The sequence below is a fragment of the Passer montanus genome, unplaced genomic scaffold (genome assembly GCF_014805655.1).
Source record: "Passer montanus isolate IOZ18808 unplaced genomic scaffold, ASM1480565v1 scaffold53, whole genome shotgun sequence".
NCBI classification, from domain to species: domain Eukaryota; kingdom Metazoa; phylum Chordata; class Aves; order Passeriformes; family Passeridae; genus Passer; species Passer montanus.
This window is the reverse complement of record NW_024370263.1, coordinates 275,714-298,175: the sequence shown is the minus strand read 5'-3', so window position 1 is coordinate 298,175 and position 22,462 is coordinate 275,714. Positions and strand designations below refer to the sequence as shown.

At 55.9% G+C, this 22,462-nt stretch overlaps 2 protein-coding genes across 4 annotated transcripts; both read left to right on the top strand.

The window, feature by feature from the left end:
* Positions 1-3,068: 3,068 nt before the first annotated feature.
* On the top strand, positions 3,069-19,113 carry SLC25A1 (solute carrier family 25 member 1). Of its 2 annotated transcripts, none has more exons than XM_039724481.1 (9): positions 3,069-3,676; positions 15,281-15,388; positions 15,553-15,652; positions 15,878-16,016; positions 16,482-16,566; positions 16,726-16,830; positions 17,210-17,325; positions 17,628-17,701; positions 17,798-19,113. In XM_039724481.1, the coding sequence occupies exons 1-9, from the start codon at positions 3,649-3,651 to the stop codon at positions 17,910-17,912; spliced, it is 870 nt and encodes a 289-aa protein (XP_039580415.1). In that variant the 5' UTR covers positions 3,069-3,648; the 3' UTR covers positions 17,913-19,113. The 2 variants fall into 2 exon arrangements, with proteins under 2 accessions (XP_039580415.1, XP_039580414.1); XM_039724480.1 differs by lacking the exon at positions 3,069-3,676 and adding an exon at positions 5,308-5,482.
* Positions 19,114-19,115: 2 nt separating this feature from the next.
* On the top strand, positions 19,116-22,397 carry LOC120509620 (somatomedin-B and thrombospondin type-1 domain-containing protein-like). 2 transcript variants are annotated; one of them, XM_039724479.1, is made up of 6 exons: positions 19,116-19,695; positions 20,377-20,559; positions 20,649-20,754; positions 21,134-21,289; positions 21,664-21,784; positions 21,878-22,397. In XM_039724479.1, exons 1-5 carry the CDS (start codon positions 19,143-19,145, stop codon positions 21,767-21,769), a joined length of 1,104 nt encoding a protein of 367 aa, XP_039580413.1. In that variant the 5' UTR covers positions 19,116-19,142; the 3' UTR covers positions 21,770-21,784; positions 21,878-22,397. The 2 variants fall into 2 exon arrangements, with proteins under 2 accessions (XP_039580413.1, XP_039580411.1); XM_039724477.1 differs by having other exon boundaries at positions 21,664-22,397.
* The last annotated feature ends 65 nt before the right edge of the window (positions 22,398-22,462 follow it).

Here is a 22,462-nt window from a genome sequence, read left to right as displayed (position 1 = left end):
GCTGCCAGCTCTGATCAACAGTCTTGCTTTAGTTACTCTCTTGATATTTAAGCTCTTGCTAAGTAAAATGGCTTATAAATTTTGTGATCTTGCATTCAAAACAGACTCCCTGCCAATACAATGCACCTGTTCCTAAAATGTGGAACAAAGTCTTGTGTACCAAGGTACTTCACTGCTTCTCTGAAAGTGAAGTCATTCACAGCAGGAAATAACTCCTCTGTTAGGGGTTAGGTGAAGGATTTACTTCATTTCATGGATTTGTGATGTCCAAGTTTTTGAAAACTTAGATAAGATTGTTTTGCTGAGAATCTGCTTTAAAGCTAAGCTTCTTGCTAATTCCCACCCCAGTGACACAGGGCTGGTGCTGTCCTGTAGAGTGATCTGCTCATGCAGAACCTGCTGCAGCCTGCAGCATCTGGAGACCAACTTCCAGGCTTACGTCAGAGGGTAACTTGCTTGAGACTACACACAGGCTTTTGCTGCCTCATGCTTTCATTGTGAGAAACAGAGTATGGATCTCCTTTTGTGTTAGGGCTCTTGGTATTTGTCAGACCTTAGGGGAATCTTCCTTGGTCTGTCAAACTTTGGGCATATACAGATCTGGCACCAGAGAACACAAGCAATTCACAAGAGGAGTTCAGGAGGAATGCGTTGCTGGGTAAGTCCTGTTCCTTATTTCATGTAATGGTGTGGTATTGTACACGACTTATTTCCCTTCCCCCCTTTTTAGGACTCTGTAATTAAATGGTAGCATAGCAGAAGGAAATTATCTGGAGTAACTTAGCTCCTTAAAAAAATAAAAATTATAGGCAGATGAAGTCTGTTGAAGTTTGTGCAAATAATAGGCATGATGCAGTAAAGACAGTAGTAACTGTAGGGTCAAAAACCTAATTCTGATTTAACAGTCTTTTAGCAGCTGCAGTGCTGAGAGCTGGCACTTCCAGCACAACAGGATCCTTGATTGGGCTGTGGGAAACAAGGAACAACTTTCTTTTTTTCCTCTCTAGCAAATCCAGCAGCAGTTACTCAAAATCCAATAAATTTCCTTGATTTATTGAACTCTAAAACTGATAAACAAACCCCAGATGCCTACTCAAATGAGCGTGAGTAACTTTAGTACTTTGGCAAAGCTAACTGTCAACTGCTTGTAATTAATGCTTATGCTTGGATGTGTGATATCCTAATTGGCAGACTAGGACTTGGCCTCTGAGAAATTCTTAGTGTGACTGAATCAGCATGACAGCTTTTCAATCTGCTGAAGAAAATGAGGCCAGAACTCTTGCAAATCTTGGGACAGGTACCCACTGTATGTTCCAGGTTCTCATAACAAGCAGTTTATCCAGTGTATGCATTACCTTATGACAGTGTTATTTCTCATCTGTAAAGCTTCTTGCAGTCTTTCTGGGTCCCTTCTGTTCTGCTGTAAATGGTTTGGCTTTGCGCTTGGTTCTAAGCTGACTGTATTTCCTTTTTTGCTTTACAGAGTACCCCAAGACTGCTTCAATCTCATTTGTTTCCAGATAAGGACATAAGGCTGGAAAATGCTTGACGACACCAGAGTGCTGTGTGACACTGGTGTGTACTTAGGTTGTGGTTTGCCAAGTGAATGAGCCTTGCTATAGCAACCTGCAGGTGCACCAGTCCAGTTTAATGGATCTGGAGCCATTATTGTGCACCATCTACTTCAGCAGGTGTCCAGCCTCCAGAGAGTTTGTCACTAGTCTAGCTTTCTCATTTTTCAATATTGTGCATTTTCTGTGGGCACCTTTCCAAAGGTACAGACAGATCCTGACTCATGTTTTACTAATACAACACTGCAAAATTGTTAGCATAGGTGTGTGGTTCAGTTTGTCTGGAGCCTTTGCAATCTTTCAAAAAGGCAACAGCATCCATCTGTTTTCTTCCAAGCTAATATAAAGTTGACAGCTTTTAAGCTTAAGATGAATTTGAAATACAATCAGTGAAGTCCTGTCTTTTATGTGTCAGAATTTAAAAGTCCTGAGTCAGGTTCTGAGCTTATTCAGTTATGCATTTCCTGTGTGGTTCAATGACTCAAGATTTTTTTTTTGTCTGTTGTTTTTAATCAAGATTGTAAAATTTGTTTGCCTAAAAATCTCCATTTCTCCTTTCCCCCCAGTGGTTATGAAAGGAAGGAATTACAAAGTCTTCTGGTATGTTGTTTTCCACAGCAGTAAGTTCTCCAATATTATGCAGAGCACAAATTCCCCAAGCACTGGTTATCCTGATGGGGAGCTAGGAGTGAGTTTGGGTGGGAAACGGTGCTTAATAAATCTTTGAATTGCTCTCCTTTTGTAAGGTACTTTTTTTTTTTTCCCACTTAGGGGTGGGGAAATGGCCTCATCAACTACTAATAGAGTTTGTCAACTGGAGTTGCTTTGTTGAGTAATACATCCTGCTGTGAGGGATTCACGACCATGGCAGGGCAGCAGCACGATAATCAGTACATGCTGTACATGGGCTTTACTCTCTCCTGAGATGAGTCAGGCCTACGCAGATGTGAACATAACAGGGACTTCTGTGGTGCTTATGAGAGGCTCAGTCCTGGTAATCTCAGTGAATAATCTTGTGTAGCAACAGGAGCTCTTGCTGCATGTGTGCTCAAGTGGGAATCGTGTTCGTTGTTTGGAATAGCATCACCTTGCTTATAATCACAGTAGCTCCTGCAGCACACTTCAAAGCTGGGAAAATGACTCAAATCTGCAGTATTTTCATTTCTTGAAACCAGTTATATGCAGGATCTGTTTGGCATAAAGGAATTGTTTTGTCTCGATAGGGAACCTGAGAGAAAATGAGTTTTCTTATTTCATCATAACACCGCAAGTGATGGGGATTAATAATGCATGGAAAGGTTTGTAGTAGTTGATGAGTTGTAACAATTATGATAATACATCTGTTAATTCAGTGAAATGAAGAGGTTCTTTGATCCCAGGGTATGTAATAGGAAATGATGTGCCCCATACTGACCGCTCATGGTCTCTGAAACCATGGTGTGCTGTCTAGTGCCAATTAAATAAAAGTAATAATAATAATTTTAGGGAGGGACAAGGGAGGAATAAGGTGGAACTAAGAGTTGTCCTGTAAGCATGTGCTTCTGAGGATCCAGAAAACTGTCTGCAATTGCTGCTTGTGTTTGAAAAAATAAATTGTGAAAGTTGCTTTCATTTTCAGTAGCTCTTTTCAATTCTGATTATTAGAGCCTGGAGAGGTGCCATGAGACACACAGGCTGCAGTAGCACCTGACTACATATTTCACAATTCTTGTGTCTTTGTATGCCAGCAGAAACAAGCACCAGCCACCAGCAAGGGAAGTGAGTTCAGATTGTCAGAGGTTGTTTCTATGAACATTCCTGAAGCAAGAGCAGTAACGTGGTGGGTTTGATATTGCTCTTCTATGCTTTCACTATGTATTTCTTTGGAGTTGCTCTTGACTATGTGAGCCTGGTCAAGTATTTATTTTCACATAACTAATGGGATTTAAAACATCCTCTTGCAGCCCCTGGTATTTCAGGGATTGTTTATCTTGTTTCACTGTTTCTCCTTCAGGCTTTCTGCTGACAAGTGGTGTTAGCAGCTTCTTGGAGGTCAGGTCCTTGCAGGAGATGGCTTGCAATCTGCATATGATTAAATATGAATAATCCTTTCCCTGTTCAGCAAGGTAAGCACTGCTGAGAATCCCATTGAGTCTGATGTGAATTAAGCATGTGGTGTGGTATTTTCTTGGACAGGATGAGGTTGTACACAGGCCTTGGTGATTGGGGAATCTGTAAGAGCCAGTGTTTGTTGTGAAGGTAATCATGGCCTCACAGCACAGGCTGTACGTGTCTGCAGGCAGATGTGAAAGCCGTGATGATCTGATGGAAAGGTATGAGGAGTTACAGAGGTTAATCAGAAATCCAAATGCATTTGTTTGTTTGCTGTGTTTGAAAGAATTTATCTTATCTTTACCATTCTAATAATGCTAATCTGAACATGAGCAGCATTTGTGACCAGGACTATGACTGTTTCTTCCTTTCCTTCACATGTTAATTCCTCCCTCTCCTTTACTGCCCTGTGTTAAAGGAGGGGGGCCTTACAATTGGCATGAGACCACTCTATGCCTATTTTAACTCTGTTGTGAAACCACATACAGTTCTGATCTCACCTGGGGGTGAGTTTTGCAATGCATATATGTTTGCTTTTAACCCTGGCAGAATAAAGATGCTTCAGTTTCCCAAAGGGTTTTTCTGCCAGTAGTTCAGCCATGAAGCCAGGGCTGTGTAGCTGCAGAGTGAGCTCTTGGATGGGGCTGGCAGCTGCCAGATTGCTGAGTCTTGTTAAGCAAAAACCATGTCACAAAGCACACAGAGAGCAAGTCTGGACAGGAGCATGTTTTATGCATAGCTGGAGGTGACTCCTTGCACAAAATGTTCGTTCTTTTGGGTAATGTGGCTGCTCCAGATGTAAGGGAGAGCACAGTTCTGGAGTACAGCTCCAGTGTTCCTTGGTGTCTGCGAAATCCTGGATGGAAATGAAAACAGTGTTGGTTTCTTTCCCTGCATCCTGTAAATACAGCTTTTGGACATAAATTAGAGCAGGGCAGTCTTCCTGTGTGTGTAGATAAAGCAAAAAAAAATCCTAGTGCAATTTGTACAGCCCAGTCATTGAGGAGCAATAGATAATACACCCACCATCCCCTCCTCCAAAAAAAACCCACAACACAAACAAACAAACAAACAAAAAAAAAAGAAAACCACCAAAAAAACCCCAAAGCACCAACCCACCTCGGCTAAGCCCAGAGTGTCATTGCACTCACGGCAGCCTTTTAATTTGAGAATGTTTTTGTTTCTCTTCCGCCTGCGCTGGGCGTTCACATGCGCTTCCTACCCCGGGAGTTCCTGGTCAGAAAGGATTCAAGCCAAGGGCCCGAGATGAGCAAACCCTCCCGTTCCCCTCGCCTCGGACGGTGCGCGCAGGAGCACCCTGCTGTGTATCCTCGCTGACCGAGGGCTTCGGCGTGGTTCAGGTGCTCCTGGCCTAAGCGTGCCCGGGGGTGCTGGTGCTGCTCAGGAGAGGGGGCTCTGCTGCCCACGTCCCCCCAAGGGCCGGCATCTCTCCGTACCCACGCGGAGGCTTTTCCCGTGGATTCCCGGGAGCGGGCGGAGCAGCCCCCCGTTCCCGCAGCACCGAGGGCCGGGCGGGGTCACGCTGCCGCCCTGCCTCCGCCCAGCCCCTGCCCCGCTCCCCGCAGAGCCGCTCCCCACGTCCCCACGGGCCGCCCCCGCCCCGCCCCGCGAGGATGTGACGCCGCCGGGGCCGCCCCTCGCGGGCGCGGCTCTGAAATAGGGCTCGGCCGCCGCCGCCGGGCAGCCGGAGCCGCGGAGCAGCGCGGCCATGCCCGCCCCCGCCGCGCCCCGCAGCCTGGCCGCCGCCGCCCCCGCCGGCAAGGCCAAGCTCACGCACCCCGGCAAGGCCATCCTGGCAGGTAAGGGGCTCCCGGGGCTCTGCTGGGGACGGGGCTCGCCCCGCCGCTGCCAGCGTGGGCATCCGGCTGGGCGGAGGCTGCCGGGCCCGCCCCGGGGCGGTGGCGCTCCCGCAGGTGCCGCTCCATCCCGGGACTGCCGCCCCTCTCCCGCTGCCCGCGGAAGGCGACCCCGCTGCACCGCGGTTTCCCTTCAGCCACAGCCGAAGAGCTCCCGCGGCTGCATCCCGAGCCTGGACGCTGGCTGCGGGTTCCTGCTATCAGCGGAGACCCCAGCGTCTTGCCAGGCTGTTTGTGCAGCCGGTGGTCCAGCCGGGAAGGTGCTGGTGGGCTTGGACAGGACGCGCGGCGAGCGGCACTCGGGGTTCAGCGGTGTTCAGCAGGAGGGAGCGGAGCTGATGGGAGAGGCTGGTGGCAGCGAGGGCCCCACATGCTCCCCCGAGGGTGTTGAGGGACAGGGCTGAAGCAGCAGCAGTCGGTTGTCCCTGCCCTAGCTGTGCCCCGCAGGCTGCACTGATACAGCTCCTCCAAAGGCTGCTTGCTCCCTCCTTTGTGCCTAAGCATCAGTCTTGGATCAGGGCGTGTTTTCCCCGTCCAGTTCTGACCACTTCCATGGGATCAAAACAGTAATGCACCGAGTGCAGCAGTAACTGCAGAGTTAATGCTCTGCCTCCTGCTTGTGGCTGTTTCGAGCTCTGAGCTGAATGGAGTCCAAGACAGTCGCAGTCTTGTTAAACTCCTTTGTAGCTGTTCATTAGCTCCCTGGTTTCTCCTGCCAGTCGCAGGACAATTCCCAGAGTGGAGATTAGCGTCTTTGTTTTGAAATGAGCCATCGCAGCCTCGACATGATTGGCATGTTTAAAGCTTTTGTGTTTTCCAGCCAATTCCCCCTCCTACGATTGTGCCTTTGTTTGTGTGCCCAGCTCCCTGCTCCCCTCCAAGGGCAGAGCTGCAGCCTCCAGGAGCGGGACCGGGGAGCAGCGGGGCTGTGCCCGCACGGGGAGCGGGGCCGCGGCCGCTCCGGCCCTGCCCCCGCCCCGGCCTCCCTCGCAGCACCGGGAGAGCTGGCGGAGGTGGACGCGGCCGCTGGAGCGTGCAGAGGGTGCCGAAGCCTCCCAGCGTCTCCGGGAAGGGACTTTGCCATCACTCGGCTGCCTGGCCAAAGGGCTGGGGCACAAGGAGGAGGCAGCCTCCAACGAGAGGGTGACTTTTCACTCGTGTGCCCTTTGGTGAGACTGGGTTCCTCCAGAGCTCTGTACCCCTCTCTGCTGCCCCATATCAAAGTGGGTGGGTTTTTTCATGCCTCTTGACTTAAGGTCTTTTAAATAGGATTTAATCCAGTTTTAGGGTGGAAAGGACAGGATGTTTCCTTCTTGTTCACCCTTCTCAATCTTTCCCAACTTGCTGTCCATGTGAAATGAAAGCATCAGGTGGTCACTGCCTGGACCAACGTACCAGGTTACTTTCATAGATCTTGTGTAGATTTGTAATCAGGATCATCAGCTTACCAGAATCAGCCTCCTGCGAGAGAGGTTGCAGCAGACTTGCAGAGGTGGATGAAGAACTCTATTGAGATGCTGGTCTTCTCCTCACAGGCTGTAATCAGTGTAATTGGTTAATGGGCAGAAGTCCAGCCAAGCCTCTGTGGCATCTAATTGTATTAAAGAACCACAGAAATGGGAGAAAGCTGCTGTTAACTCCCTGTGCTCTGGTCTGCTCAGCCCTCCAGCCCCTCGCCGGGGGATGCAGTGCTGTTTGTGGCTGCCTCTGCTGACTTTAAGGGGTTTGCTGACGCTCTCAGAGTTTCTCATCTGACATCTGTCTGCACAACAGGGATGTGTGCTCCACGTTCTGGTGAGCTGGAGTTGTTAAGATGGAACATTCCTGCTGTGCTTCAGCCTGTGCTGGTGGAGTTAAATAAGCCATCATCCCTCCCTGGGTGCATATCTGCTCCCAGACCCTTTGTGTAATTGGGATCCTCTGCCAGGGAGGCACAGCTCCCTCAGCTGCCCAGACCTCAACAGGCTGGGGGTGGCTCTTTTCTGAAGAGATGCAAGTAAAGCTCTGGCTGCCAAAAGCTCTTCTCCTTCAATTGTCACAACAGACAAAATGCAAGGTTAAAAATTAATTTGCTAATGGGCCCTCCTTTGTCCAAGCAGCTGCTGTGTGCCAAGGCAGCACTTCACCTTGCAGCGACAACGCTGCTGGTGCTGCTGTGGCCACGTGTGGCCTGAGCACATGAAGGCAGCTCAGCCTCTTCTGCTGGATAACAACCTGTTAGCAGGTGGGCCAGGAGCCCAGCCCTGTCTCTGGCCTCCCACAGCCAGCCTTCCTGTTTTGTGCTGTGGTTTCCAAACAGCCCACCAGACTCCTGTCCCTCCCACCGGCATCCTGAAGGGCTGGGTGCTGCTGGTCTACTGTGCTCCCAACACAGGGCCACACTGCAGTGGGGAGCTTGAAATAAAGGCAGTTAAGTGGTGAGACAGGAATGCTGGTGGCAGAGTCATCAGTCATCTCTGGGAATCCTGAGAGTATTCCTTCACTGGGTTTCGGATGCCACGTTGGCAGCTCATTTTGGTGCTGTTGGGTCAGCTCAAGTCAGCCTGCAGTGTGGGCTATTTCCAGCCCAGCACAAATGGTCTTTGCCATTTGCAGGCAAAGCCTCCCACCCTTGCCCTCCTCTTGAGAACTTTGCTCGTGATTATCAGTGCTCCTTTGATGAAAGGCTCTGCCTGCCCTCGCCAGAGTTAAGTACAGCCTTATTCTGTTTCTAGCCAGCTTTGAAGCCTGGGGTCTGCTCCCTCCCACGGAGAAGCTCCAAGCTGCCTTGCTCTCTGCATGGCATCTCTGCTCACCCGGGGGCTGTTGCACAGTTGCTGTTTCTACCTACACCTAATCCTGCCTGGCCAGGGGGGCAGGATGCCTGGGTGTTATCCTACACAGTGCTGGATTTGGAAAGAGCTCACAGGGGTTGTGGCTGCTACCCTGGTGTTGAGTACCACTGGCAAATAACAGTGATGTGCACCAGGGTCCTAGGGGGAGCATGGGCAGGGGAGGAGGACTGCAGGGAGAGGGTAGGGCAGGAAGCAGAGTTCAGCTAGGGAGCCCAGGCTTCTGAACAAAGCAGTAATTGGAGCTTCACTTTCCTCTTCTTTGTTAATCCTTGATATTATCTTTCTTAGGGAATGCTGTACCTGCAGAGGAAACGAGTCAAGGACTGGGTGTGAAAGCTGAGACTTGCCTTTTGCAGAGCAGGTCTCCTTTCCCAAAAGTCCCAAGTCCATCTGGATTTCCAGGGCCATTGCTCTCAGGAGAGGGTGTGAGTGAGGGAAGCTGTGCTGCTGTGAATGGCTCTGGTCCAGCACACTCCCTGGTTTTGAGATAATTGCCTGGTGCTCCCAGCAGAGTAGGGGATGTTTCTCCCTTCCTGCTGAGCCGAGTGGAGCCAAGTGCGGCCAGGGGGAAAGATTGGAGAGCATGGAGAGAGCCAGTCCTGCCAGGTCTGCTGGCCCTCAGTACCTCACTCCTGCCTGCGGCTTCTCCCTGCAGGTGCCTCCTGTGGCTATCATCTGTTTGGGGAGTGGGGCACAAAGACCATGCTTGTGAGTCCCTGAGGTCTTGAGTGAGTCCCTGGCTGCCTGGGAACCCTCATGGGCTGCAGTGGAAACCTGTAAGAGCCCCAAGGCTCCTGGTGGGAGGAGGATGTCAGCCCCAGGGCCAGGAAACCCTATTGGGGTGTCCCTTTGGTCTGAATGGATTCTGTATGAGCTGGGGTTAACCCTGGGCTCTGAAATGTGAGTTTCTGAGATTTTTCACATGCCTGATGTTCTGCTTGACATTCTGCAGGCAACCATGTTCTCTGGGTTGATGTAAATGATCGTAAGGAGTCGTCCATCTTCCCGAGACGATGAGCACCATGAGCTGACAGCTTGGGGATGTTGCAGCATCTCTCAGCTCTGATGGTGCTGCGTGGTGCATGCCAATGCAGCCTCCCTGCTCCTGCTTGTGCCCTGAGGTCTCAGGTCATCTCTTGACAGCAGGGATTGTTTTTTTTGGCCATCTCTTCTCCCTCTCTGTGCTCCAGTGCTTGGTACAGCAGTCACTCCCCTGTGCTGGGGGCTGGGAGATCAGAGCCTGTCCCCAGGGAAGTCTCAGTCCTGGCAGTGGCTCCTTCATCCAGCTGTGCTGTGGGAGTCATCCAACAGCCCTGGCCTCCAACATCAGCTCCCTGTTGAATGTCTTAAAAGAGTTTTCCAAGAGACACTTGGAAAGTTGGTGTCTGAAGTTGAGTGGTGGGATGGCCAGGAGGCAGCTCATGATGACAAAACTGGAGCCTTGAGGTGTGCAGGGCAATGGGGAGAAGGTGACTTGAGCAGGAAAAGAACCTGGCAGTCCCCAAAGGTGGAATCAGCCCCAAAGGCAGAGGCTGCTGTGACTGTGAGCATGGGGAAATGGCTTCTGCCATTGTACTCACAGCTGAGAATTGTAATAATGATTAATTGCCATACTGAGAAGTAAATGCAAAGAGGTGATGAATGAGTGAGTTGTGAAAGGACAGCCTGTTCAAACAGGACAGTTCCAGTAAGATTCAGGACAAATGGTTTCATCCCATCTGTAGTGTTATCTGCAGCACTGTTTGCACGGGGCTGTTTGCCCACAGTGGCACAGGGTACAGAGGGGCACCTCTCATGTTTGCCATCCTGTTCCATTGGGGGTTCAGCCTGCCTGTAGCACCCTCCCATGACCAAAACAGCTGTGAATGTCTGCTTACTGCTGGGCATGCTGAACCCCTGTGCTCCCCACTGGCCTTGCTCCTGTCAGATGGTGGGAGGGAGACCTGAGCCCCAGCGTGGGGACAGACACTCTCTGAGCCTGCTGACCTGTTGCAGGACATGTTTTTTCCCTTCTAACCAAAACACAGGCAAACTTCTGGCAGCCTGGTTTGAGGAAGCAGCATTGAGTCAGACTTTTGGTGGCAGAGCTGGCCCCGTGGTGGTTTTCCACAAGGATGTGGGAGTGGATGGGTGGTGAAGGACTGTCCGTGGCCAGAGGAGGTGCCCGGGTGAGGACAGCAGTGCTGGAGCTCTGCCGAGAGCCAGCTGTCCTGGAGAGCTGCAGCCCCAGCCAGGCTCCTGCCTGCTCCTGAGCCCCCAGTTTCACAAGATGGCCCGTGGTGGGAAGTGCTGGGAGGGTGGAGCTGTTAAACCCGTTTCACCGCTGCAGGCAGGCAGGGCAGGATTGCTCCACGGCAATGGATGGGTGAAGAGCAGCCTGGATGGCTTCCAGGGGGGTTGGTCCCTCGGTGAGGGTAGCAGGGGGCAGTCTGGGCTGCAGAGACCTGTCACAAGTTGCTGGTGGGTATTTCTGCCTTCCCATTTCGTAGCAGCCTGATGGTCTTTGGTTCTTGGGTTCTTTCTTCCTTGTTTCCCCAGCTCCAAAAGCAGTGTTGCCTAATTAAAAGGGCACCAAGTCCCCTTGTGAGAGTGCTGCATACTGTAAGCACAGCATCCAGGAGCTGGGCTGGATTGCACCCTCTGCCTGTAGTGTGTGGTCTGTGTCACCCGTGTCACCCACTCAGCTGACCCTATCCAGCTGCACCTTCTGCACGTGGGCTGGGAGCCCCCAAAATGGGGAACTCGGGGCTCAGCCTGCCCTGAGAGCCTGTTTGTGCCTTCCCCCCATCCTCAGCCACCCGGCTGACAGAATGGAGAAGCTCCAGGCATGGGCCCTGTGAGAGCTCTGCTGCTTTGCTTCCAGACCCTTAGGAATAGTTTCCTCTGGCCTGAAAGGATCCTAACGAATCTGAAGTTAAAAGGTGCTTTTTATATGGAAATCAGGTGCTGGTATGTCAGCATGTGAAATTACTCTTAAAATGGAGAGACTGAAATTGCTCCCTAGGTGCTCACTTCTCATCAGAGCTGCACAGACACCTGCTGCTCCATCACTCTGCAGGAGCAGGATGCTTTTGCAGGCACAGCCACTTGCAGGAGTGGCAGAGGGGCCAGTGCCACCCCTGCCCCTCTGTGTCTCCCAGACAGGGCAGTGGGTGTTCATTGGGGCACTTGCCTCTGGGTGGGAGTTTGCAGAGGGTGACACTGCCAGTCCTGGCTGTGCAGCCTTGGTTTGTGTCAGTCCTGGGGCTCTGCTTGTCTTCCCCATCGCAGCTGCATCTTCCCACCTTCAGTGCTGCCCTGGGTCTGGAGCGGGGGTCCCTGGGTCAGAATTGTCAGTGGTGTCCCAGAAGCTGCTCATGGACAGTGTGTGGAGCTGAACCTGTGTGTGCTGATGCCATCACGTGTTGTGTGAGCATTGCAGGGGCAGCACCCTCCCACTGTCCCCAGAAAACCCTCTTTTCCCTCCTGCCAGCTCTCCCCAGCCGTGCCCAAGGGCTGCAGGCGTGTCCTCAAAGGACGGGGCCTCTCTGCTAGGGAAAGCTAAACTTTTTCTGGGAAAACTCTGCCAGGGTATTTTTCCCTTCTCTCCCTTCCCGCTGAGCCTGCAATGTCAGGATAGCTGGCAGCTGAAGCACTTGCAGGCTTGCAGCAGGCAGGGAGCCATTCCTGGTGCTGGGAGTGGGATCCCCCTGCCGGGGGCACCTTCCCTGGGGCCGGGCAGAGCGACCTTCCCTGAAGGACATTCCCTGTCCTCTGGCTCCCATTCCCTGTCCTCTGGCTCCTCTGCATCCAGCGAGCAGCCAGAGCCTTGGCCCGGCATCCCAGCTGCCCCGCTGCTCTTTCACCTCCTGAGTGCTGCTGTTCCTGCTGACTCCGCGGTGTTGCAAGAGCTGGAGCTGCTGTGTAAAGTCCGGGTAAACAGGTTGCAAAGTCCCTGCAGCCCTGGAGAGGAAGGGGATTGGACAAAGCTGCTGCTCTTGAGCAGTGGGGTGATTTATTTGCATAGGATGAGGCTTCTGCTGGGGTAAAACTGTGTGGGGAGAGGAGATGACAGCAGAGCAGGACCTCTGATTGGTCTTGCTTCCAGGGGGCTGCAGGGCAGGTGGCCTGTGCCACCCTGTGTCTCTGTGGGCAAAAGAAAATGGATTGAAATTGCCACAAGGCATGGAGTGTGTCCAGAGTGTCTGCTCTTTGTGCACCTTCCCAAGGGATTTTAGGCCAGAACAACACTGGGGAACAGGGAGGGGACCTGGCAGCATGGGTGCCCTGTTCCTTCACCCTTGGCTAGGGGAGCCTCATTGCCCCAGAGGCTGCCAGTTCCCAGGAACAGTGTGCTGTTCCTTTGCTGGGCTCCAGTGGATGGCTTTGCCCGTAGGATGCTGAGAGGAGCCTCTGTCTCCCCTGCATGCAAGTGTGACCACTGAGGCTGTGAGCAGGTTGCAGGAGGTGCAGCATCTCTCCCTGTAGCATTTGGTGTGGCTGCCATGAGCTGAGGTGCTGGTTGCCCCTGGACTGCTGCTTGTCCTGGGTGCTCCCCTCCTGTCTGGCTTCTGGGTGTGCTGGGGGAGGAGCTGGTGCTGGGGGACTGAGAGAGAACAAATATTTATGGTGCTTAAAACATCCAGCACTTCAGTTCTGCAGTGTGGGAGGGAGGGAAGTGGCCTTGGCAGCACTGGGGGTGTGCATGTGGCTGTGGTGGCGCAAGGCTGGTGGTGTGTGGCAGTGTGGAGAGGTGCCAGCTGGTGCTCAGCTTTTTGGGGACTGTTGCACCCGACTGGAGGACATTGCTCCTCATCAAGCTGCTCTCTGGGGGCTGCCAGCTGCTCCTGCAGGAGCTGTTTCTCTTTGCAGGAGAAATGAGTGTTCGTCCACCCCCCTGCCATGGGACCTGCAGTGTCCGCCGCTCTGACGGACACACCAAGGGCAGCAGAGGGTTGAGGGGGCAGCAGGGGCGTGCTGGGGACCCTGGGGATGGTGGCTGTCTCCTGTGATGCCCCAGGGGAGCTGCTGGCTGGCTGCAGTGCCGTGAGCTGGCCCTGTTTCCTGCCGTGCCCCCAGAGCAGCGGAGGCGTCAGGGCTGGCAGTGGTCACCAGCACCGCCTCCTGAGAAGAGCCTGCCTGGGCTGGGCTGGGCTGGGCAGCTCCAGCCCCCCTGGGAACACAGTGGGAAACAAGGAGCCTTTGTTTGCTGTGGCAGAGCCGGGCTGGCCTCACGCCCTGTCCCCACGGGGCCGGGATGCTGCCCAGCTGGGCTGGCGTGTCCTGCCTGGGGTACTCAGTGCCGCCGTGTCCCCGTCCCTGCCGTGCCTGTGGCAGGAGTGGGATGCTCTGTGAGCACGAAGCTGAGCTTTGCATTGCCCCAGCTGTTTTGAGGCTGGCCCGGCTTCTTGGCTCCCTGGGTAAGAGGTGCAGCCTGGTGCTTTTTGTGCCTGGGAGGAAGAACAAGCATAAGGCTGTTTTAAGATGGGTTCTGCTCCGCTGCTGGAAGGAATGTGGGGAGGCTGCTTTTCCCTTCCCTCTAGAAGGACTGGGCTGAGAGGAGGCAGCAGTGCTCCTGGGGATGCCAGTTGCCAGTGGCACTGACAGGGGGAAGCTGGCAACACCAGAGAGATCTCTTGCATGTGTGGGGGCCATGCAGAAGGAATATGACTTTGTGAGAAAGTCTGCTGGTCCAAGGAGTAGGTGCTGCCTGCTGTTGTCACAGGGAGCAGCCATGGGCTGTGGTGTCCCCTATCAGCATCCCTTCATGGGGTTACTTTGGGGGTGCTGATAAGCAGAGCTGTGCCACGTGGCCCAGCCTTTGCTTCACTGCAGAGCAGGATAACAACCACTGCACCCAGTCCCATCCCTCCTACAGAGGCAGTGTGTTCCCTGCTGGGGTGTCCCCTGGGCTGTGGGCTCCAAGCCTGGCAGTGGGGGCCCCAGCCCTGCTGAGTCACACCAAGGCCATGGCCAGGCTGGAGGAACCACTGCAGGCTGTATAGGAGACTGGGAGCCCCAGCTGGGAGCTGACCACACGGTGTGCCCCAGCCTGTGGGCTGGAGCATGATTCACCTTCCCTGGGCAAGGAGCAGGGAGATCCTCAGGGCGCTCAGAGTGGTGTTGATCCCAGGGGCAGCACCCTGTGCCCTGTCCTGGGCAGAGCAGGGTTGGCGCTGTCAGACCTGAGGGAGCTCAGCCTGTGCTTCCTCCCAGTGCTGCCAGCACAAAGGGCTCCAGCTGCTCGGCGGGACCTGGCCACACTGATGCTGTGTGATCCATTGTGGCTGCATGGGCTGAGCCCAGCTCCCACAGCACAGCTGGGTCCAGCTGCAAGGGCTCCAGCCATGCTGAGGAGAGCCCCAGAGCTGAGAGCCAGCATCCCTTGCTGCCCAGGCCATCAGGAAAGGCTGCAGCCAGTGTAATCAGTGCCCAGCAGCCACCACTGCGGGAGCCCAGGGCAGCCAGACAGGCTTGATGATAATTGTGCTTCCTGCCAGCACAGCCAGGTCTGCAGATGGGCTCCTGCTGGTGTGGGCAGCACCACTGGGTTTGTACATCCCAGTGCTGGCAGCTCACCTGGAGGTGCAAGGCTCTAGAGAGGGAGAGGTGCCTTTGAGGGGCAACACACCAAATAGGCAGCCATGGGTGAGGTGTTCTGCCCTGTTTTCCCACCCCTTTGCCCAGTCTCCTCAACAGCTCTTGCCATGGCAGGGCAGTGATGCCCATTCAAGGCACCGGGTTGGCACAGGGCTCTGCTGCTGTGTGGAGTCCTCAGGGTTTTGGTGAGGACAGAGATGTCATGTCCCAGCCCAGACCTGGCTGCCAGAGGTCCCAGGCTCAGCCATCATGGAGCTGGGAGCAGCCATGTGGCAGTGAATGGGCACAATGCTGCTCCTGCCTCAGTGTCCCTTCCTCTCCCCTGCAGGTGGCCTGGCTGGAGGGATCGAGATCTGCATCACATTCCCCACCGAGTACGTGAAGACTCAGCTGCAGCTGGATGAGAAGGCAAACCCTCCCCGCTACAAGGGCATTGGTGAGCAGCCCCTCGCTGGGTTTGGGGCTGCTGGGGGGGCCTGGCTGGTGCTGGGGGGGCCTGGCTGGTGCTGGGGGGCCTGGCTGGTGCTGGGGTTTGGCAGGGCAGGGCTGGGTGGTGCTCGGCGTGGCGGGTGACGGCGGCCGCGCTGTGCTCTGCCGCAGGGGACTGTGTGAAGCAGACTGTCCGTGACCATGGCATCCGGGGGCTGTACCGGGGGCTCAGCTCGCTGCTGTACGGCTCCATCCCCAAGGCTGCTGTCAGGTACGTGCCCCCATGGCAAGGGGTGAGTGGGAGGGGACCCCCAACAGCAGCAAACGAGGGGGTGGCTTTGCCCTTGGTGTCTCTGTTGGTGTTTTACCAAAGCCATGTGGTCTCCCAGGCAGGGAGGGCCCTCTCACAGGGTGTGCAACTGCTCCTGGACCCAGAGCAGGGGGGTGCAGACCCTTGTCCGGGTGCCCAGGGGTTGGCACGGTGGCTCCTTTGCAGGTTTGGGATGTTCGAGTTCCTCAGCAACCAGATGAGAGACGAGCAGGGGCGGCTGGACAGCACGCGGGGCCTCATCTGCGGGCTGGGGGCTGGCGTGGCTGAGGCTGTGGCCGTGGTCTGCCCCATGGAGACTGTGAAGGTGGGTGGCTGTGGCTGCCACTGTCCCCTGCCTTGGCACCCCTCGCTGGGCTGGGAGGGGAAAAACCCAGAGATGCCCAACTTTTGGGAACCTGAGAGCTGCATGCATTTGCCCAAGAGAGTTTTGTAGGGATGGATCTGATGCTGGAAAGCTCTGTGGAGGTCAAGTCAGGTGGCCCTGGCCTCTTCCCCACTCCAGGGAGGAGCCCCAAACCAGGAGCCATCTTGTCACCCATTTTATGAGTGTAAGGCCCACATGGCTGCTTGCAGCAGCAGTTTCCCACGTTTTCCTCTGCAAGATGCCCTGCTGGCCATGGGCACAGGCTTCCCCCGTGATCTCTCCCAGAGCTGCCTGGCTGTGTGGCTTGGCTCTGGTCTTGGGACTGTCCCTGGAACAAGGCAGGAGGTGGCTGCCAGCCCTTGGGGCCATCACATCAGCCAGGACAAGCACATCATCTCCTTGTAGGTGAAGTTTATCCATGACCAGACCTCTCCCAACCCCAAATACCGTGGTTTCTTCCATGGCGTCCGGGAGATCGTTCGGGAACAGGGTGAGTCCCAGGAAAGTGGCACCCTGACTCCCTGAGTACTGCCATGCTGTGGGGACAGGCTGGGAGGTGGTGGATGGGCACAGGCTGGGACAGGTGGCCTGGGGAGATTTTTCTCTGCCACTTGAGGCTGGTCTCCCCTCCAACACCCTCTTCTTGCAGGACTGAGGGGGACCTACCAGGGCTTAACTGCAACCGTCCTGAAGCAAGGATCAAACCAGGCCATCCGCTTCTTCGTCATGACCTCCCTCAGGAACTGGTACAAAGGTATGGTGCCCTTGGCTCCCCAGGCCACCCTGGCTGTGCCTCTGGCTCCCTGGCCACCCTTGGGAGCTGGGATGGTTCTTCCTTCCACACACCCCCTGTTTCTCATGGCTCACTTGGAATGTGGAAGATGGATACTGGGGTGGGGTGGCACCAGCTTGTGGGGCTGATGGGTCCTGGTGCTGGAGTATCACTTTCACACCCACCCTGAGCCCCACAGTGTGGTGTGGGCTCTGTGGGGCGCGTGCTTCTGGACAGTCCCCATCTCAGCACTGCCTCCTGACCACAAGCAGCCAGACCTGGGACCTTTCTTGTGGGCTCCTTTGGGAATGTATGCAGGAATCCTGCCACCACTGTGCCCTGACCCTCTCTTCCTTCCCAGGGGACAATCCCAACAAGGTCATGAACCCCTTCGTAACAGGGGTGTTTGGAGCCCTTGCTGGAGCTGCGAGTGTCTTCGGCAACACCCCCTTGGATGTGGTGAAGACCAGGATGCAGGTACAGTGCCAGGGCCTACTGTGGGACTGCTCTGCCTGCAGCAGGCTGGGGACACCCACTGCCTGGGAGCTGTTTGCTGCAGTCCCTGGCGCAGGCACACAATGCCTGCAAGGTTTGGTGTGGGAGATGTCTGGGATTGCTCCTGAGCCATGGGGAGTGTTTGCATGGAGGTGGGGACATCCCTGTGGGGTCTGATGTCCTGCAGTTCCTCATGGCACACCCCCAGCTCTCTGCCTTGCCCCTGAACTCCCCCAGATGCAGCCCTGTCTGTGGCCTCTGATCCTGCTTTTCCCTTCCCACAGGGGCTGGAAGCGCACAAGTACAAGAACACCTGGGACTGTGCCTACCAGATCATGAAACATGAAGGGCCCCTGGCGTAAGCTCTGCAGTGGGGGTGGCTGGTGGGGAGGATGGGCAGGGAAGGGGCTGTGAGGGGACCCAGCCCCACGGTCCCCCTCTCTATTCCTGGCAGATTTTACAAGGGTACTGTGCCTCGCCTGGGCCGTGTGTGTCTTGATGTGGCCATCGTCTTCATCATCTACGATGAGGTGGTCAAATTCCTCAACAAGGTGTGGAAAACGGACTGAGGGGCCGGGCCAGGCAGCCCCCGCCTCCTGTGCCCCGCAGGGCTTCAGCTGGAGAGCAGAGACCAAACCCACACCCTCCTGCGGCACTGCTGGGGCCAGGTCTGCCCTGCACACCCCAAACCTGGCCACCTTTATCTTTAGGAACAGGCTCTGGAGCAGGTTAAATTACTAGTTGTGTGCTGAAAGGAGCAGGGAGGGAGCTGCATCCCACGATCCCAACCCCCAGTATCCTAGTCATGCCCACCCCAGTCTCCTGGTGACACTTTCCCCCAGCCCCACATCAGCTATGTGTACTGTTTAACCAGGCTGAGATGTCCCTTGGACAGCGGCCTTGGGGCTGCCAGGAGCTCCTGGCTGCCTCAGGAGCAGCTCTTTTGGGGGCACTGAGAGCCCCCTTGAGCCATGTGGGTGCAATGCCAAGCTGTACATCACAAGCTGTCAGTGGGGTGATACCATGGCAGGGTCACAGCAGCTCTTGGAGGGGGCCCAGCAGCCCTGCACCCCCTGGGATGGGAGAGCAGTGACCCTCTGGTGTGACCCCAAGCCCCCTCCTCCCTCCCTGCCAGCTCCAAGACCACCGGCGTGCAACATCCCATCCCATCCCAGGGATCCTGGGAGCAGCGGTTGCCCAAAATTGCACATGCAGCCAGGCCTTTAGTTCTGCTCACTGTGGGCTGGGGTTGGGGTGGGCCGGGTGCCCCCTCACCCGCCGTTTACAGCCGAGTCGTGCGTGCCAGCCGGGCCGAGGAGCTGCAGCCCCAGGCCGCAGGCTTGGCACCCTCGGCCGGGGGTGCCAACCCCTTTCTTCTGCCACATTCCCCCGTCTGCCCTCCCGCCGCGTTCCTGTGGTGCCGTAGGTGATCCCGTAGCTTTCGGAGCTTTAGAGCTTCACGCTGACTCACTAACACCCATGGCCGTGGGGCTGGAGCCCTGCCCTGCCCGTGCCAGGCTGGCCCCACTGGATTTGTGCCAAATTTCTCCCTGAGGGAGCTGGGGATGCAAGAGCCAGGGCTCAACCCATCCCTCCTCCCTCTTGTAGCCAGCGATGAGCTCAGCCTTAACACTGGAGGGTGAAGGAGGAAAGCCTGGGCACGGTTTACCTGCGGCTTTTGGCTCTGAAGCCAGTGAGGGTTGCATTAGTTTTTTTTTTATTGTTATTCTGTTTTACATTCGCAATCTGAATAAAATCAGTCTGGCTTTAGCGGCTGCGTTGGCGTCCAGCTGTGCTGAATGGGCAGTGAGTGGCTGCTGCCCTGTGGGTGGGGGACGGGGCTCCCCATCATGCCAAGGTGGTGCTCCTGGGGGAGCACCAGCTCCAGCCCAGCGGTGCCCGGTCACAGATGCTCCCAGGCAGGGCTGTGTTGTCTCGTACACAGTGCTTTATTAATAACCCTGGTTAATTGTATGAAGTCCTTGCCCTGCCGCGGAGCCGAGGGGCGGTGGAGCAGAAGGGAACGGGCTTTGTCCCCCCGCCCAGCCCGGGGGCGGTGCGGCACGGCCGGAGCTCCCCCCGCTCAGCCTCGTCAGTGTCCGCTGGAGCGGGGCAGAGCCACCATCCCGCGGGGCTGCGGGGCCATGCCCGGCCCGCTGCTCTGGGCGGGCTGGCTGCTGGCCGCCGGCTGCCTGGTCGGAGCCACGGGCAGCTGCCGGCACCGCTGCTGCCCCGGCAGGAACAACGCCTGCTGGGCCCCCGGCGCCCGCCGGGCTCGCTGCTACTGCGACTCGTACTGCCAGCGGACCGGAGACTGCTGCCAGGACTACCTCGCCACGTGTCGCCGTGCCGGTGAGTGCCCAGGGACACCGGCCTGTGCCGCTGTGCTCGGTGGCGAGCGCTTGCTGTTACCTGTTAGCCCCGTACTTTGATAACAGGTGTGTCTGGGGATGCTGACTGGGCTGGATTTGTAGCGATGTCCCAGCTGTCCCCTTTTTTCCACGCTGAATGTCTGTGGCTGGCCCCAGTGCAGTGGGAGAGCTCGAAGGGGTGGTTTCTGGTCTGCAGCTGATGGTAGCGCTGTCACTGCGAGCCTGAGAGGTCAAGCCCTGGTGTCACCTCTGCTACTGTCACAGGCAGTGCCTTGCACAGGGACAGGGGGACCGGGGGCTGTACTGAGGGTGCCAAACGGGGCTCATGGGCTCGGGGAGTGCAGAACCAGCCTGCCCTGGGACCCAGATCAGGGTAGGCAAGCGCCGGCCACGGCCCCCTGGACAATTGCAACAGTCAGCCCTTCCTAATCTCCGGGGGGATTAGCAGGGTCCCAGCTCAGCGCGATGCACACAGGGATGAAGTCCTGCGGAAGCAGCTGACAAAGCCCCTGCACTGGCAGGGGTCAGGGGACAGGGGCTGCTGGGGTCACTCTGGCCTCCCTCCCCTCTCCCCATCCCGGGTGCTGCATGTCCCTGCTCTGCTCTTTCCACGTTCATCACACTGAAGCTCTTTCTTTCCCCTCTCCCCCATGCCTGGCAGCGGTGGGCTGTGCTGTGGGGCCCTGGGGGCCGTGGAGCGGGTGCAGCTCCCCGTGCGGGGTCGGCAGCAGGGCCCGCAGCCGCCAGGTCACGGTGCCGCCGCGGCTCGGCGGGGATCCCTGTCCCGACCTCCAGCAGCGCCGCGGCTGCCTGGGGCAGCAGCCGACCTGCGGCACGGCCGAAGGTAACCGCGCTGCCTGCTGCCCTCCTGCCAGCCCGTCCCCGTGTGCTGCCGTCCCGGCGTGTCTTTAATCGTCCCCGTGCCCCTCACAGCTGCTCTTCTGCCTGCGGTAGCCAAGATACTCCCCAGCTCCTTCAGCCAGGCCTTCAGAGATCCCTGGCGAAGAGCGGGGCTGCCGCTGCCGGAGGAGCCCTCTGGGTATGTGCGGGGTCGGGGCCCCTCTGTAACCCCCGTCCCCAAACCGGGACCCTCCTGCACCCCCTGCGCTCATGGCCCCTTTGCACCCGCAGGCCCAGGGCCTTTCTGCTCCCCCCAGCCATTACTTTTCTCCCTCCCCCATACAAAACCACGGCCCTCTGCATGCCCCACAGAACCACATCCTTCCTGCCTTCCAAACTAGGGTCCCTCTGCACCCCCTCAGAGCCACTTCCCTTCCCACCTCCCCAACCCAGGCCCCTCTGCCACTCCCCAAACCCATATCCCCTTAAACCCCAATCCATCAAGAAACCACCGCCACCTCTGCCCTACCTTCCGACCACCATTTCCCTCTTTTCTCCTCCGTGTTCCCCCTCCCCAGCTCCCCCCTCCCCGGCTACTGCGGCTATTTCCGCCTGGCGCGGGTGGGACCCCGGTGCCGCGGGCTGCAGCGGGACATGCGGGTGTGCGTGCAGTGCTGGGGGAACCCGTCCCAACGCCCACCCCGCTGCACTGGACACGGCCTGCAAGGAGCCAGGTGCGTGCTAATCTGTGCCGTCCCCACCACGGCATCTCTCCTAAGGAACATCTCTCCCTGTCTCTGACATTCTCCTTTTATATTCTAATTGTAATATTTGTATACAAAGCTATAATTATGTTAAAATATGCCACAATGGTATAGTATGCCATAATATTATTAAATGAATCAATAATACGTCCTATAAGCAGAGATTATATTATAAAAATAAACATATTTAAATAGAATAGAATATCTCTGTTGGGACAATGATCATCTAGTCCAACTGCCATTATTATATATATAATATAAATGCATATATAAAACTGTATTTGATTTTTTAAAATTGTATTTATTAACGGCGCATCCTACTTGTCACTGATTTTCCCTTCTAGGACATTTTGGGTGGCAGCTTCTGTAGTGGGGTGCCAGGGCTCGTGGGTGCAGGAGAGCCTGCAGGAGGGCTGTGTCTGCTCCCCACCAGCTCTCATCTTCGTGTAGGATCCCCCTGGGAAGGTGAGCTGAGCCTCCCCATGGCACCACTCCCTGTTGGGGAGGTGGGGAATTAAATAAAAATGTGGTCTCTTTCATAATTTCACCCTACTGCAGGTTTGCTGTTCACCCTTGGTGCCAGCTCCCTGTTTTCCATTAAATACTTTGCTGAAGAATGGAAAAACCCTTCTTATAAAGACTAAAAATAAGGGAATTGCTGAAGTGTGATGATTAATGGTAGAAGAACAGCATGATGAGGTTAAGGCTGGGTGAGCAGATGATGTCATGCTCAGCCATGACATCATGCTTTCAAAGAGCTGCAACTGGCAAGCAGCATGAGGATGGAGGCAGCATCCCTCCTCTCGTCTGAGCTCACTCACTGCAGCACCAGGTGAGCCATGCAGGGCAGCTCAGCCCTGCTTTGCAGAGAGGAATTAAAGACACCCAAAGTCTGCACACGGACGATGGTGCCAGTGCCCAGTTCCAGCCGTGGGGCTCAGCAGCTCCCACTGGAAGGAGTGAGGCTGGGCTGGGTGCTGCTGCTGCCCTTCCCCAGTCCTTGCCCAGTATGACACGAGCTTGCTGGAGGGGTCCCTGCTCTGGCTTTGGATGCTGCTACCACAGCCTGTGGTGGGAGCATGTGCCATGCCAGGGCTGGATCTTGCTCCACTGCAGGCAGTGGCTGTTGTCTGTTTGCTGCCC

Excerpts from the sequence above, each read along its gene's own strand:
- SLC25A1 (XM_039724480.1), top strand. The coding sequence starts at position 5,392 with ATGCCCGCCCCCGCCGCGCCCCGCAGCCTGGCCGCCGCCGCCCCCGCC. Across the intron at positions 5,483-15,280 it reads CGGCAAGGCCATCCTGGCAG|GTGGCCTGGCTGGAGGGATC; the intron begins GTAAGGGGCTCC and ends TCTCCCCTGCAG. Across the intron at positions 16,017-16,481 it reads GCCCCATGGAGACTGTGAAG|GTGAAGTTTATCCATGACCA; the intron begins GTGGGTGGCTGT and ends ATCTCCTTGTAG.
- LOC120509620 (XM_039724479.1), top strand. The coding sequence starts at position 19,143 with ATGGGCAGTGAGTGGCTGCTGCCCTGTGGGTGGGGGACGGGGCTCCCC. Across the intron at positions 19,696-20,376 it reads CGCCACGTGTCGCCGTGCCG|CGGTGGGCTGTGCTGTGGGG; the intron begins GTGAGTGCCCAG and ends CATGCCTGGCAG. Across the intron at positions 21,290-21,663 it reads CACGGCCTGCAAGGAGCCAG|GACATTTTGGGTGGCAGCTT; the intron begins GTGCGTGCTAAT and ends TTTCCCTTCTAG.